This window comes from Agrilus planipennis, unplaced genomic scaffold, assembly GCF_000699045.2.
Source record: "Agrilus planipennis isolate EAB-ADULT unplaced genomic scaffold, Apla_2.0 scaffold96, whole genome shotgun sequence".
NCBI lineage: Eukaryota > Metazoa > Arthropoda > Insecta > Coleoptera > Buprestidae > Agrilus > Agrilus planipennis.
In genome coordinates this window covers 673,118-687,288 of record NW_020438968.1, presented here as the reverse complement: position 1 = coordinate 687,288, position 14,171 = coordinate 673,118, and the positions used below count along the sequence as shown (strand labels likewise).

At 29.4% G+C, this 14,171-nt stretch overlaps 5 protein-coding genes across 9 annotated transcripts; 3 read left to right on the top strand and 2 right to left on the bottom strand.

Moving 5' to 3' along the window:
- The first annotated feature begins 13 nt into the window (after positions 1-13).
- LOC108734453 (eukaryotic translation initiation factor 3 subunit J) lies at positions 14-1,844 on the top strand. Its single transcript, XM_018466030.2, has 6 exons — positions 14-364; positions 422-510; positions 746-862; positions 933-1,227; positions 1,285-1,418; positions 1,529-1,844. The coding sequence occupies exons 1-6, from the start codon at positions 352-354 to the stop codon at positions 1,583-1,585; spliced, it is 705 nt and encodes a 234-aa protein (XP_018321532.1). The 5' UTR covers positions 14-351; the 3' UTR covers positions 1,586-1,844.
- Positions 1,830-2,396, bottom strand: LOC108734454 (dolichyl-diphosphooligosaccharide--protein glycosyltransferase subunit DAD1). Its single transcript, XM_018466031.2, has 2 exons — positions 2,102-2,396; positions 1,830-2,050 (listed from the first exon to the last, which is right to left on the bottom strand). The coding sequence occupies exons 1-2, from the start codon at positions 2,307-2,309 to the stop codon at positions 1,920-1,922; spliced, it is 339 nt and encodes a 112-aa protein (XP_018321533.1). The 5' UTR covers positions 2,310-2,396; the 3' UTR covers positions 1,830-1,919.
- A 1,248-nt stretch (positions 2,397-3,644) lies between these two features.
- On the bottom strand, positions 3,645-6,598 carry LOC108734458 (probable pyruvate dehydrogenase E1 component subunit alpha, mitochondrial). Of its 2 annotated transcripts, none has more exons than XM_018466037.2 (8): positions 5,983-6,598; positions 5,757-5,822; positions 5,533-5,706; positions 5,225-5,443; positions 4,739-4,910; positions 4,498-4,678; positions 4,055-4,199; positions 3,645-3,995 (listed from the first exon to the last, which is right to left on the bottom strand). In XM_018466037.2, exons 1-8 carry the CDS (start codon positions 6,031-6,033, stop codon positions 3,807-3,809), a joined length of 1,197 nt encoding a protein of 398 aa, XP_018321539.1. In that variant the 5' UTR covers positions 6,034-6,598; the 3' UTR covers positions 3,645-3,806. The 2 variants fall into 2 exon arrangements, with proteins under 2 accessions (XP_018321539.1, XP_018321540.1); XM_018466038.2 differs by lacking the exon at positions 5,983-6,598 and adding an exon at positions 5,879-5,976.
- Positions 6,599-6,916: 318 nt separating this feature from the next.
- On the top strand, positions 6,917-10,308 carry LOC108734457 (SET and MYND domain-containing protein 4). Of its 2 annotated transcripts, XR_001937378.2 has the most exons (5): positions 6,918-7,481; positions 7,681-8,648; positions 8,805-9,490; positions 9,780-9,912; positions 9,968-10,308. XR_001937378.2 is itself a non-coding variant. In XM_018466036.1 (3 exons), exons 1-3 carry the CDS (start codon positions 7,077-7,079, stop codon positions 8,270-8,272), a joined length of 879 nt encoding a protein of 292 aa, XP_018321538.1. In that variant the 5' UTR covers positions 6,917-7,076; the 3' UTR covers positions 8,273-8,366. The 2 variants fall into 2 exon arrangements, 1 of the variants encoding a protein (XP_018321538.1); XM_018466036.1 differs by lacking the exons at positions 8,805-9,490; positions 9,780-9,912; positions 9,968-10,308 and having other exon boundaries at positions 6,917-7,481; positions 7,681-8,090; positions 8,209-8,366.
- A 556-nt stretch (positions 10,309-10,864) lies between these two features.
- Positions 10,865-14,164, top strand: LOC108734456 (structure-specific endonuclease subunit SLX4). Of its 3 annotated transcripts, XM_018466033.1 has the most exons (5): positions 10,865-12,477; positions 12,544-13,266; positions 13,466-13,577; positions 13,742-13,937; positions 14,007-14,164. In XM_018466033.1, exons 1-5 carry the CDS (start codon positions 11,055-11,057, stop codon positions 14,082-14,084), a joined length of 2,532 nt encoding a protein of 843 aa, XP_018321535.1. In that variant the 5' UTR covers positions 10,865-11,054; the 3' UTR covers positions 14,085-14,164. The 3 variants fall into 3 exon arrangements, with proteins under 3 accessions (XP_018321535.1, XP_018321534.1, XP_018321536.1); XM_018466032.1 differs by having other exon boundaries at positions 10,867-13,266; positions 14,007-14,163; XM_018466034.2 differs by lacking the exon at positions 14,007-14,164 and having other exon boundaries at positions 10,873-13,266; positions 13,466-13,582; positions 13,742-13,833.
- Positions 14,165-14,171: the final 7 nt, after the last annotated feature.

Below are 14,171 nucleotides of genomic sequence, written 5' to 3'. Positions count from 1 at the left end.
TTAATTAAACTCCCCACCATAGCCCCCCACTATTATCCTGGTTACCCTCTAAGTGTCAAGTGCGATGGATATGTTAAGTATTAATATTCTTGCGTTAAAGTATCAAAATTTTGAAAATATTGTGCGAACAAATATTATTTTTGCAAAAAGGATAGACTTGAGTATTTGTCAATGATATTTGTGTATTTACGATACTTATAGAATAGTCTAGAAGTATATGGTCTAGAACGACACCAGTATAATTAGCAATTAGTGGCATCTTGTGGTGATTTTCAAGGCAATTGGAAGAAACACGTGAAGATATAGTTTAACTAATACCGTCGTGTAATTTTGATCTGAATTTACTACAAAATGACAGATTGGGGTATGTGTAGAATCACTGCAATCATTTGTTTCCATTTTCAAACTTACTTATTTTTAGATGATGACAATTTTGAGCCCCAATTGACAGTACCAGCTGTACCATCAGCTAACAAATGGGAAGGTGAAGATGAAGATGACGATGTGAAAGTAAGTTATTCCTTATTTTGAAGAAATGTGTATTTGTATCAATTTTGTCATATTTAAGAATATATTTTTAGAAAGTTAACATAATATAGTTATGATATTTCAATTATGAATACTTTGTAACAGCAGATAGGTACAGCTAAATAATATCAAAAATGTATAAATATGTTATTTTATCTATCCTAACTGAACTACGTGATTGAATGCCCATATAGATTTCTATAAGTTGTTATTTCAGGACAATTGGGAGGATGAAGATGAAGAAAAAGAAAAAAAGGAAGAAGAACCTGCAAAGGTGGAAGAAAAACCAAAACTAAAAAAGAAAAAACTACAAGATATAGTAGCAGAAAAAGAGGTAAACTATTGTTATACTATTATATATTTAAAAAAAAATCTTTGTAAGTGTTTTAATTACTCTGAATTAGAGACTAAGAAAAGAAGAAATAGAAAAGAGAGCAAGACAGATGCAGGAAGAAGAAGAGGAAATTTCGCCAGAAGAAAGGTTACGTCGTCAAAAGGAATCTGATCTAATTGTTGCTTTAGAAACTACATTTGGAGATAGTGATAAAAACTCAGGTTCAATAGACAGTATGTTTCCAAATAACAAAGAAGAATTTGATGAATTATCTGAAGCTCTCTCTAAAAAACTACAACCTTTTAGTAAAAATGAGGAGTTTCCAGGATTTGCTGAAAATATAATAAGAAATATTTGTGCAACCCGTAAGTTATATGGTAAATTACTTTTTCATAATTCGATTCTTTTGTAATTATTTGCAGTTACATCTAACGACTTGAAAAAAATAAAAACAACAATAGATAACTTATACCTGGAGAAACAGAAAATTGAAAAAGGAGACAAAATAAAGAAGAAAAGCAAAGTCAAAGCCAAACTTCGAGTTGATGATAACAATGTAAGTGTATAGTTTTGCATTAAAAAAAAAGTAAAATGGGTTTCAATAATTTTCAAAAACTTTAAATATTCTCGTTATTGTAACTTTTGACTTTTCTGTATTAATTTCAGCTCAATCAGTACTCAGCTTATGTTGATGACTATGTTGACTATGATGACTTCATGTAATAGGCTCAGGACCTTAGCTAAGCTTTTAATAATACAAAATTTATTAATGGTGAACTAATGTACATTTTTAATCATAAATTTTAACAATGAAATATTTTTAAGGTAATATATTTTGTAAATTAAAGCATTGTTGAAAAAAAGGTTCATTATAATCAGAATGAAGTTAAGTTATTCTGCAGAGCAGGTGTGTAGATATTTTATTTTTATTTGGGCTTTGGAATTGTAAAAGCACACTAATAAACTGTAATTTTTCAAAGTTTCTTCACTTAAGGATTTATTTACATCAGGTATTACAATTTTTATTGAAGTGTTAATGTTAACAATGATTATTTTCTTAACCTATAAAATTCATTACAACAAGATGTAATACAATGTGTGCAAATAAGAAATCTGCAAAACCTCTTTCAGGGCTGATTCCATAAAATTCATTTTTGTTTTCTGGATTAACTTGGAGACGTAAACAAACTGTAATAACAATTCTATACAAATGAATTTAATTTTACGAATGATACTCACCTGCAAGTATAAAAGAACTAACACTTGAAATAAATCCGCTAAGGAAAGAATTGAACGGAAACGTTCCTACCAATAAGCAATAAACAAATTGAATAATTCCAGTTAAGAGGATGTAAAACAAGTAAGCATCTATTATTTTCAATTTTTTCGGAGTTTTTGTAACATACTCTTTATAAAACTTTGATACTACTGAATCTAATCTCGCCATAATGCAGCAATTAAAAGCCGAAACAACTAAGTGAACTTACACGTATGCTTATTGTGGTTTATTCAGTACGAATGGTAAGAAATAACCATACTTTATCTCATAGATACTTTACCCTAAACGTCAAATTTTTTGGTATTCACCATAGACAGCTGGACTTATTTGTGATATTCACAACGCATAGGCAGAATTCAGTCGTGTGAATTTAGCACCCGATATAAATAATCCTCCAATTACACTTCACCAATAAATTGTGCGTCGTTTGCGGGTTCTAAATATGGAAGTATCATAATTGTGCTTGTATTAGTTCTCTTAGAAAAAAGGAATGCGGGTGGAAATTATATGTCAATTTATTCAAAAACTACTGAAGATATGATAATTTAATTGACGTCAATTGATTGCGTGCCATTTGTACCTGAAGATTGAACTATTATGGTAAGCGGGGTTTATTTTTATATTAATTATTAGTAATTTTATTATTACAAATAATACAAAATTTTTCAATGGCATTACTATGATCATGTTATTATCTATGATTCACCAATGCAGAGCTACAGAATGCACCTCAATAATTTATGGCCTCATCGCCACATCGCATATTGCCGTAGTGTACTGATGTTTAATTGGAACATCCCTTAGTTTTTAAATATAACGACAGAGTGCATTAGGCTCAGTCCTGGGAGAATAACGCATTTATAGACTTATTAGCAATCTTATAAATGTATAAATAAAATTGTATATAATGTTTGATTGATGATTGATACCTTTTTCTGACTGGATTAAATTTATTAATTAAAAACTTACTATTAGCTAACATTTTCCTAAATTAATTGCAAAATAGATTCTAGGAACTCAATCGATCGGGAACCGTTTGTGAATTCTGAATATGCAGTACAAAATATTTGCGAATGCTTATTTTTCGAAGGAAAAGAAAAAATAAATTTAATTTTTTAATGCACTCTTCTGTGACAATAAATATTCTTATAGTGAAAATCAACTGGTAAATCACTATTATAAGTTTATTTCACAAGAGGGGTTTGAAAATTTATTCTTTTTTCGTATTTCCTCGATAAGCATTTCAAACGATTTCAGATCGATTTATAGCCAATTTATTTTCAAATAATTTTTACATAACGTTAGGTTTAGGAGAACGAGGGTGACAATTTAGCAGTGTATATGAAGATAACTATCAAATTGACACACACACACATCTCCAAATCATGTTGCAATGCTGTTGTGATTTTCAAATTTCGATAACGATTTTGTTTTTCGGGCCCATTGCATTAACTCCCCTATGACTGGGAAAATTAACAAGTACATACATTTGAAACAAAAACAATTGGTAAAAGTTTTATTTATGAAAACAAAACAATTTTCTATTTACATTCAATATTCACAAAGTTCTAAAAATGCGTAATTACGAAACAAGCCGATGCAAGTCTAAATAAACGATAACAAATAAATTGTTGAAAATGATAATAAACGTATTGAGTTTACCATCTATTCCAAATTAACTGCTTTTCCTAACCGATTATGCGTTAATGGATTAAAAGGCGTCGTGTTTCGTATTTGTGGTTCTAAATTATTTGCATAAATATCAGTAGCTAATTCGTCTAATCCTATAGACGAATCCGTCTTAGAAATTTCGGTGGCTTCATCAACTTCTTTCTTTACGTCAGCGTTAATTTCCTACAATAGAATTAGTATTAACGTCGCAAAGTCCTATTTCAATTTCATTTTATATTTACTTTTATTTCGTTCTCGGAAAGAAGACCTGCGTTCGTTGTCAATTCCTGAAAATGAGTAATTGGGTCCCTTTTCTGTCTTACCTCTTGAATTTCTTCTCTTGTTCTATAACTTGTTCCCGGATCAGACATAGAATGACCAAAATATCTACAAAACACGTTACTTAGTCCACATATGATAAGTCTTATAGAATTTTTTTAGCATTAAAAGAAATAAATAAATAAACTGATTTTAATTACAAACTATTACTGAGAGTTTTGTTAAAACGATTGTGTATTAGTTTTAAGATATGTACCTATTTGAAATATTAGTTAATTTCTATATTATACATAGCACACATCAATAACCAGCTAGTATGCAACATAGGCCGGTACAGTATTTCACGTCTTTCTATTTTCTAAAAAGTATTAGTATTTTATTGATATGAATAGAAACAGCTGCACACCTGTATGTCGCAGCTTCTATGACAAGAGGTCCCTTGCCACTTTTGCAATAATCAATTGCGTATCTAGCCGCTTCTCGTACTGTCACTACATCCATACCATCTACCCACAAGCCAGGTACATAGTCACCTCGGGTATAAAAGGCAGTGTTAGCAGCAGCTCTCTGAGCAGACGTTCCCATACCTATAAGTAAGATAAAATTCTGTAGTCTGGGAATAAAAAGCAATGTAATAAATATCATACCATAACCATTATTTTCACACACAAATATACAAGGCAAGTTCCATAATTTAGCCATATTGTAAGTTTCAAACACTTGGCCTTGATTGGCAGCACCATCACCATACAGTGCAAAACATACTCCATCTGTCCCTTTATATTTTAAAGCAAACGCTATGCCAGCCCCAAGTGGTACCTATACATATTTATAAAATACAGATAAAATTAAGTTTAAAAGTCTGCAAAACTAGTCTAAGAGTATCTCCAGATAAAACTTATGTCAAATTGTGTTTATAATTTAAATGTTCTTTCTTCAACTTAATATTAGTTTTATTTTCAACATGCTTAGTTCACTAGCCCTATGTATATATATTTTTGGTGATCCTTTAAATTTCAAATACTTAATTCGTATTATATTTTATTTCATTTAATACTTTCAAATTCCTCAAGAATTTAGGTATTTTCAAAGAGCAGTATTTCTTTCTTTTTGTGTGAATAACTATCATTCACCTGTGCTCCAACAATACCATTGCCTCCATAAAAGTTGTCTGTATACATATGCATTGAACCTCCTTTGCCTCTTGCACAACCACTTTTTCTTCCAGTTAATTCAGTAAGAACTTCAACAACACTTGCTCCCATAAGATAAGCCCAACCATGATCACGATAAGCAGTTATTACTGCATCATGGGATCTAAGAGCTGCCTTAATTCCTACAGCTACAGCTTCCTGTAAAATAAATTATATTTTAAAAATCTGTTATCATATGAGAATAATTTATTTGTTTTTTTATTTAATGAAAACGATTAATTAATTACCTGGCCTGAATATAAATGACAGAAACCACGAATGAGTTTTGTTTTGTAAAGATTGTTGGCAGAAGCTTCCATTCTACGAACTACCTGCATTTCTCTATAATATTTTAAGGCATCTTCTCTACTCAATGTAGTAGATGCACTTGGAGGAGTATCTAGTTTATGTAGTTTATATGGCTAAAAATTCATGTTTTAAATAGTGTAATTATCAAATATTAACTATTTACCTTTGTTTCACACTTTACTTCTGTTGCATAATTATTTTTGGTGCCATTGATAAGCTGTAACACCTTCTGTAGAGTAAAAAAAATAATAAATACAAATTTAAAAATAAATATGTGTTTATTACATTTAAAAATCTCCTCATATTAATAAAATTACTTCTGATGTTACGGACCTCTATTTAACCTTGCTTTTAAAGGGTCACTACTACACCTTGTATCTTATACTTACTTTACAACTTATTGTTGGTTTGTTAATATTTCTCGCACAACTGGGAAGCATTTTGATATCTTAACTAACAATATAAATTTAACAATTATTAGCAGGTAAAATATTGTGAGTAAAAATGAAAACACTAATGAGGGTTTACACACGATCGAACTACAACTACAAGTTAAATCGCTGCGGCTACAGTAGCGGTGACACAGACGAGCCTATACGTATTTTTTAATACACGTGGACTTGCTATCTTGTTGCTGATAGTCATGCTTATGGTAAATCTAATTTATTTAGTGTATTTATAAATTTTATTATGTATAGAACGAAAATAAACTGAACAAATAAGATAATATGGGAATCTTTGCCAATCTTTACCCTAATGTGTGCTGGTCTAGTTCACAATTTCGTTACTCGCCCTTTGGCCTCGCGAGGTCCAATCGGGCCTAGATATGTTTTGCTAATCAGCAAATTATCATCCTTAATTTATATGAAGTAAGAATTTCAGATACTTAATAATTATTCATATGCTTGTCCGAATAAAATAGCTCAGAACATTTATGAAAAAACAATTTTGCTCAACTTATCTCAAAATGAAAAAAATTAAATAACGTTGTTTTTTGTGATAAACTCCTTAACAATTATTGTTCATTCCATCAATCGACCACTAGATTAAACTAATAAACATAATTGATGAGAAATCAGTTAAAAACTGAATTGAATTCCCGGAAACGGCAAAATAAGAAAGTAATGGTAGAATAGTTTATTGCCATCCACAGATCAAAAAATTATCCTTTTTGCTGCCTTCATAGATTATGAATTGAATATATCAAAATCATAGATACGATCAAAATTCAGTCCAAAATTTGATCTTACCCTTTGTATATCTATTTTGTATGACCTAACCTATGTATATGTATTATGATTACCCTTTGTATATCTATTATCTATGGTAGTAATCATACTACTAATGTACTAATAATAAGTAAGCCTAATAAATATTATTTTTGTACATGATGGAAGTTTATTATCATTGAAATAGTTTATGAAACTTAGTTATAGGTATCTATTTATTCTTTTATTTAATATGTAAGAAGTAGAGTTGTTTTATGTGGAATAATATTGACGAAGTCATGGAGCAACCAGGAGATATTTATGAGCATCATGCACGTTTATGCCAAATTTTACTGGGAAGCAACAATATTAAAATTATTTGCCATGATTTCAATACGTTGACATCAAATTACGCCCGTGTTAAATTTGCAAAAGCATTATTAGATAAATATAAAATTAAAGTGGAAAACTTTGCTATATCAACAAAGGATGAAAAAATAGCATTAAAATTCAGAGAAAGGGGGAATGAATTATTTAAAGTTAAAAAAGACAATGATGCTTGGGAAATGTATACAAAAAGTATTTCCCATTCTAAAGAAAAAAGTGAATGCCTTGGGCTTGCTTTTGCTAATAGATCTGCTGTACTGTTCCAAAAAGGTCTCTATAAAGAATGTCTAAATGTAAGTAGACATTCATTAAGCAAATATTTTATTTTTTATGATATAACAGAACAACAGTACGTACTTAATTAATAATTAGTCGGTTTAAATTTAAGCAAACCACTAATGTTGTACTGTTGTATAGCTTTGTTGTATCTTTTTTAATAATTTAAATTCAGTAATTAGATACACTAAAAATGTTTTTTTGCAACTGTTTCAGGATATCAGTTTTGCTTTAGAGAATAATTACCCAGAAAATATTTTACAAAAAATTTTGCTCAGAAAGGAAAAGTGTGATCTGTTTTTGAAACAGCAGAAATCAAGTCAATTTTATTCCGAACTGCCACCATTAGAATTTAGAAATGAAATGATAGATTGTGCATCTGAAAGGATATCAATAAATTACTCAGAAAGATATGGAAGGTATGTAGTAGCAGAAACAGACATAGTACCTGGAGAAGTTTTAGCTGTTGAAAAACCTTATGCAAAAATTTTACTGCAAGATTTTTACTATACACATTGCCACAATTGTGTAAAACGTAACATGAACCTCATTCCCTGTGCTCACTGCAACTTGGCATTGTTTTGTTCATTGAGTTGTAAAGAAAATGCCTGGCAATCGTTTCACAAGTACGAGTGTCCAATATTACATATACTTAATCGTTTAGATGTTAATAAATTAACTTTGGTGGCTCTTAGAATCAGCATTGTAGCAAGAAATGATTATAAATTTGTTGGTTCTTTTCAGAAGAAGATTTCCCAACAAAATCACTATTATAAATCTGCTTGTTACGAAGAAGTTCACAATTTAGTTGCTAATACAGAGAAACGACAAACAAATGACTTATTTGAAAGAGCAGTAATTGCAGCTATAATTTGTGGTCTAATGGAAAGTCATACTTCATTTTTTGAAGATATGCTAGACAAGGAAACTGGAGAGAAAATGTTTCAAGAACTTTTGCTATTACACATACAGACAGCCCCCTCAAATTTTCATGAGATTTCAGAACTGCAAATAAGCAATGGAAAGTCTGATACAATTGAAATTGGCTGTGGTGTTTACAGTTTTATGAGTTTATTAAACCATGCTTGTTCACCAAATATTGTTCGTATTTGTTATGGTTCTGATATTGTTTTAAGAGCATTAATGCCTATTGTAAAAGGAGAGCAACTTTTTGACAACTATGGGTAAGTTATAATAAAATACAACTTCTGATCTAATATTTTGGGATTAATTAAACACTAGTACTAAGTAGTAATTTACACAATAAATTAAATACATTATAACATTTGAATAGTTAAATTGATGACTTAAAACTGAAATTTATGTTTCAATAATTTTAGTTATCATCATTGTTTAATGCCAAAGGAAGAAAGAAAAACAATCTTATTAAAACAATACTATTTTAACTGCGAATGTTTGGCGTGTATTTATAATTGGCCATTATACCACAACTTAAAGAAAGTTGGAGTGGAATTGCAAGTTACCATTGAAGATATCTCTGCACTCCAAGGAGGAGATATCATAATTGCAAATAATGTTATTCCTAATATGATTAAAAAAATAGAAAAACTTTCTAATTTACAACCATGTAAGGAGTTGTCTGACGCCCAGGAGATTTTGAAACAATGTTTCAAAATTTTTGGAAATAGTTTTGTTTTAATGTAGCATGTTGCAGTTAGAACTGTTTATTATTTATTCACGTAAATTTGTGTAGAGTAATATAAAAAATGAAGTTTATATAATGAATTAAACAAACTGTAGGTACTATTCACTTTTTCACCCTTCTATACATTTAATGAAATCAATTTATATCAGTAGAACAATAAGGGTGTAATCATTACACATATCTGCTTCTTCGTGAAATAATATTCTGTATAAAATTACATTTGTGTTTGGGGACTCGTTAACTTGAAAATTTATTATGGTAATCAATATGATACGCTCCGTTCAACAGTCAGCAAAAGACCTCGCTCATATCTTGTCAATGGTTTAAATTGGGTTGTATTTAGTTCATATAAATAAATATGTAATTTTAAAAATAGTTTCCATTGTTCATATTATGTTTTTCACTGCTATGCTTTATTCCTGTTTTACCTTGTCTATGTGATTATTGTATGTGATCATGATGTCATCTATGTCTATGTTTTCTGCAGCTTACATAATCTAAACATGATTTAAATAGAGTACTGTGTGAAATTTGAATAATTTTGATAACTAATAATTAGGTGATATGCGTTTTTTGTTTAAATTACGGCGATTTGCTTCACAAAATAAACATCATAAATCATTTTTAAAATAACCCATTTCATTTTCAGGTTAAATGGATCGAAATATTGACGAAAGATTTAGAAAACCGAGACAAACTCGTGGTACACCATTGCACACAACTCGAAATTTTTATTTTCTTGGCTTGGTTGGTTTATCTGGAGTAATTTGGTATTTATGGGAGTATGTATTAAATTATTAAATTCAATTTTCAAAAGTAAAAAAGTGTCTTATTAAGGTTATGGCCTCAAACACGAAAGTTAAAATACAGCATACCAGAAGGAAAATTTGATTTCTCTCCAGAAATGCGTCAGCGGATTGATATTTTTAAAATGAACTCCTCGGGGCCTTCTATGGACATGATAATTGAGAAGGTGAAAAAGAATCTTGAAGAAAAGGAGAAGCAGGAAGAAAAGCCAAGGCCACAATCGCGATTAAATAAAGTACTAAATTCATGGGTTTTAAATCCTGAATAAGTATTTTATAAATTGATATAAATCATAATAAATAATATCTGTAGCTTGAAGGTAAAAGGGCTAGCGCCAATATTTTGTCATTGATTAAATGTATTTACGATTGGACTGTTATTTTAAAATGTGGAAACCGTTTGATCGTGAGAAAGACTTACAACTTTTACTTGCTTTCAAATTTGCATTGATGTTATTACATGTGAAGATTGGACTCCTTTGTAGGTTTGGTTTTCCAATCTTCATATGTGAAAACCATTTTCAAAATAATAGACTACTGCGATCACTATAAATTTCTGTAGTGTAAACTTAAAAGGAACAAATACTTCGATAGAATCGTTTAGATATGGGTTTGGTTTGGTTTTATCTAATTTTTTTCAAGTCCTAAAAACAACGGGAAGGAATGGTTTCAGCGACCAACACAGATATACATGTATTCATAATTAATCCGGTGAACTGTTCAATACCAGTTTAACACTAAAATCATATTAAAGTCGTGTTTAATTAATTTATTTCTATATTCCAGAGTGGTCAGTCGGGAGCGCATAATTGCCGCCATTCAACTTCTACACTACTCTCATAGATTGCAGATATAAAATTACATTACATTACCCTTTGTATATCTATTATCTAGAATATCTGTTATTAAATTTCAATGGGACTGTGTCATAGATAATGACACCATGCAAAAAATAAATTTGTGTTGTGTTTTGTGTTCATATTCAAGTGTTCAAGGATGTCTAAGGATAGTTCAAGCAGAGCCAAGTTTAAGGTGTTAAATAACCTATGAGTTAAATATTTAAAAGTCATTATTAATTTAATTGAATTTGCACTTAAATATTAAATGCTGCATTCTAAATGTTTTTGCAGTCAGGTTCTAGTAAAAACGAAGATCAGAATACTTCATTTAATTCTCCATATAAGAATATAATAAAGAATACAAACTTTAACTGGGATATAAATAGTTCTTACAATGAAGAAAATGATTTTAAAAAGCATGTACGTAATAAAGTGAAAACCTTATCGAAACTTTCGGGTAAGTCCAAAACTGTTTCAAAGAGAAAGAGACGAATTCAAAAGACAAATTTAGTAAAAAATTATGGCGTGTCAATTAAAAGGTGTGATGACTTTGATTCAGAACATACTGATCTTGCATTAACTTTATCAAAATCTCTTCAGACTAGTGGAGATGAAGATGAAATACTTTCAATTAATTGTACTCAGTCTGAAGAAAACGTTTTGGCACTGAGGACCAATCTTAAAAAATTTGGATTTGAAACATCATATTTAAGAAGTTCAAATGTAAAGTCTGATGTTAGTTTACAACAAGAACATAAAAAGCATGGAAAGTTTAAATTTATAACACCCACTTTATTTCTACGGACAGAAGAAGATAGAAATAGAATAATTGCAAGTAAAATTGATACTATACTTACAGAACAAAACAGAAATATTAATGGAAATAAACAATTCAAAACTGGAAATCTGTATTCTAAAATGTTATCTCAGTTTTACTGCAAAGAAAACAAACTGTTTAATCATGTGGAATTAACAAATTTCTGTGTTGAAAAAATTGGCATTTTGCCAAAAAAAGAAAAGGTTGATCGTTATCTTAGAGACTGGAGAACTATACCAGGAAGGGATAGGTCACCAACTCCTGAGAAAATTATTTTTGATGGAAAAGTTATACCCCCTATGGAAGATAATGAAGTAATCAAAGCAGCTAATGTTTTTTCTAAGGATAAAACTACATTTATTGATAATTTTGATTCTAAAACTAAAGTAAAGAGGGAAAATGTAGATGTGCAGGACACTAGATGTACATCTCCTGATTTATTTGAATCAGATGAAGAAAGCTTATCTCTTCCTAATAGAATTGAAAATAACTGTCATGAGAGTAATACATCTTCTGAAAATAGCAGTAGAATCGATTTTATACATAGAAATGAAAATGAGGAACAGGCATACTCTATTTGTCCTTCTGATAGTCAGTTAGAAAAGTCTTTTAATGTCACTGAGTATGTAATGAAAATTCTAAACCATGATAGTACTATATGTTTGAATAATTATTTAAATTCCACACAAATTGTTACTGAGGAAGCAATGTATGAACCATCTAAAGATGTAACTAATCTAGATAGTTTAGGAAGTGTTAATGCAGAACAACTAACTAGCAAACAAAATAGCAAAACTACGGATAAAAGGAATTCATATAACAAATTAACAAAAAATCAAGAAGATGGATTGAACTTCAGGTGTAACACTGACTATGTCAAAGATGGTGAAATTACTTCAATTAATTTGAATAACATAGACAAAAGTTTTCAAAATAATATTCAATTTTCAGAAGGACCCTGCAATATTGTGTTTGATATTGAGGAGGATAATGTAGATGTAACAGAAGGTATTGCTTTTAAAACAAACTCGGAATGTTCTGTTTATTCAAATGTGGAAAAAGATTTCGACTATTATCCACCAATTGAAATTAATTGCGGTAATTCAAATAGTCAGAAAAAAGTTGAGATTTCAAGTGAAGATGAGGATCATTTACCAATAATTTCAGTTAAAAAGAATGGAAAGGCAAAATCAGCAAACTCTTTCTTAACAAGTAATTATGAAAGTTTAGAAATTACCACCAAAAATGAAAATAATATTTCTGAGCATCTAAAACTACTTCAGTGTGGAGATAATTTAGTACAAATAATTCATGGTAAAAATACATTAATGGAAAAAACAGGAAAACAAATAGAGAATATTATTTCTTCTAATGAAGTTAAACCAACTTATTCAAGTAATTTTAATAACGACATATTGCAAGATAATTTTCAAGTTGGTAAACGAAATGAAGAGAACTGTTCTATATCATTTCGAACACCTAAACAACAAGTAGCAATAAAAGTAGATAATGTTACTCCAATGATTGATTATGAAGATCTTGACTCTCCAGAAATACATAAAGAACTAGACAAGTTTGGTTTGAAGCCTTTGAAAAGGAAAAGAGGCATAGAGTTTTTGAAGTATATCTATGAATCCACACATCCAGTTTTACACATTAATGATGAATTTTCAGGCAAGTCATTTAGATGTTTATTTATCAAATGATAGAATTAAACACTACTTTATTATTTATTATATTAAAAGCAAATTTAATGCTTTAATGTTTGCTTTGTTAACATTTCTTATATAATAGATTTATTTTTATAACTACTGCTTCGTAAATGTGCGCTACTAAACAAATTTGTATTTCAAAATAACTTAAATTCCAACAGGATATGCTGCTGAAAATGAAGAGGGGATAATAAAGAAAGTAAAAGAGAATAATTCCAGTAGCACTTGTAAAGCCAAAAGTATAGAAATCGTTGGAGATTTAATTTCAGAAAAGTGAGGTGTAGCTTTTTACTTTTCTATATTCTGATTCAATCAATCTGATTCTTTCATCAATTTAATAAACCTTTATTTTTCTCTTTTTGAAGTTATTATTATAATGAATTTATAAATTATTTACAGATTTTGTTTTCTTATTGTATATTTTTGTTGCTTATTAGGGAAGATACAATAATCATTGAAAGAAAACGATCATCGTCAAAACTCGCCACTTGTGCTGTACCTTTACATATAGCCTGGTTTAATTTTATTTCATGCAATCCACAAATCAAAGAAAGCATTTTGTTATATGAACCATTGCAACTGGAATCTTTATGTACTTCTTTGCAAGAGCAGGGATATAAATATAATATTGAGGTTGGTGTTTTAATAATATATTTTTTATAAATTACCATCAATTATGTTAATAACATGAACCACTTTTAGGACATGGTTCACTTTTTAGATAAAAAGTGTATAAATATCAGAAGGAACAACAATCATAGCAAAAGGAATAGGTGGTGATAATTAACAAATTTGTAAATTTATAATTTTTGCATGTTTTAAAATTGTTTTATCGATTTATATGTATGTACCCTGTGCATTTTTATA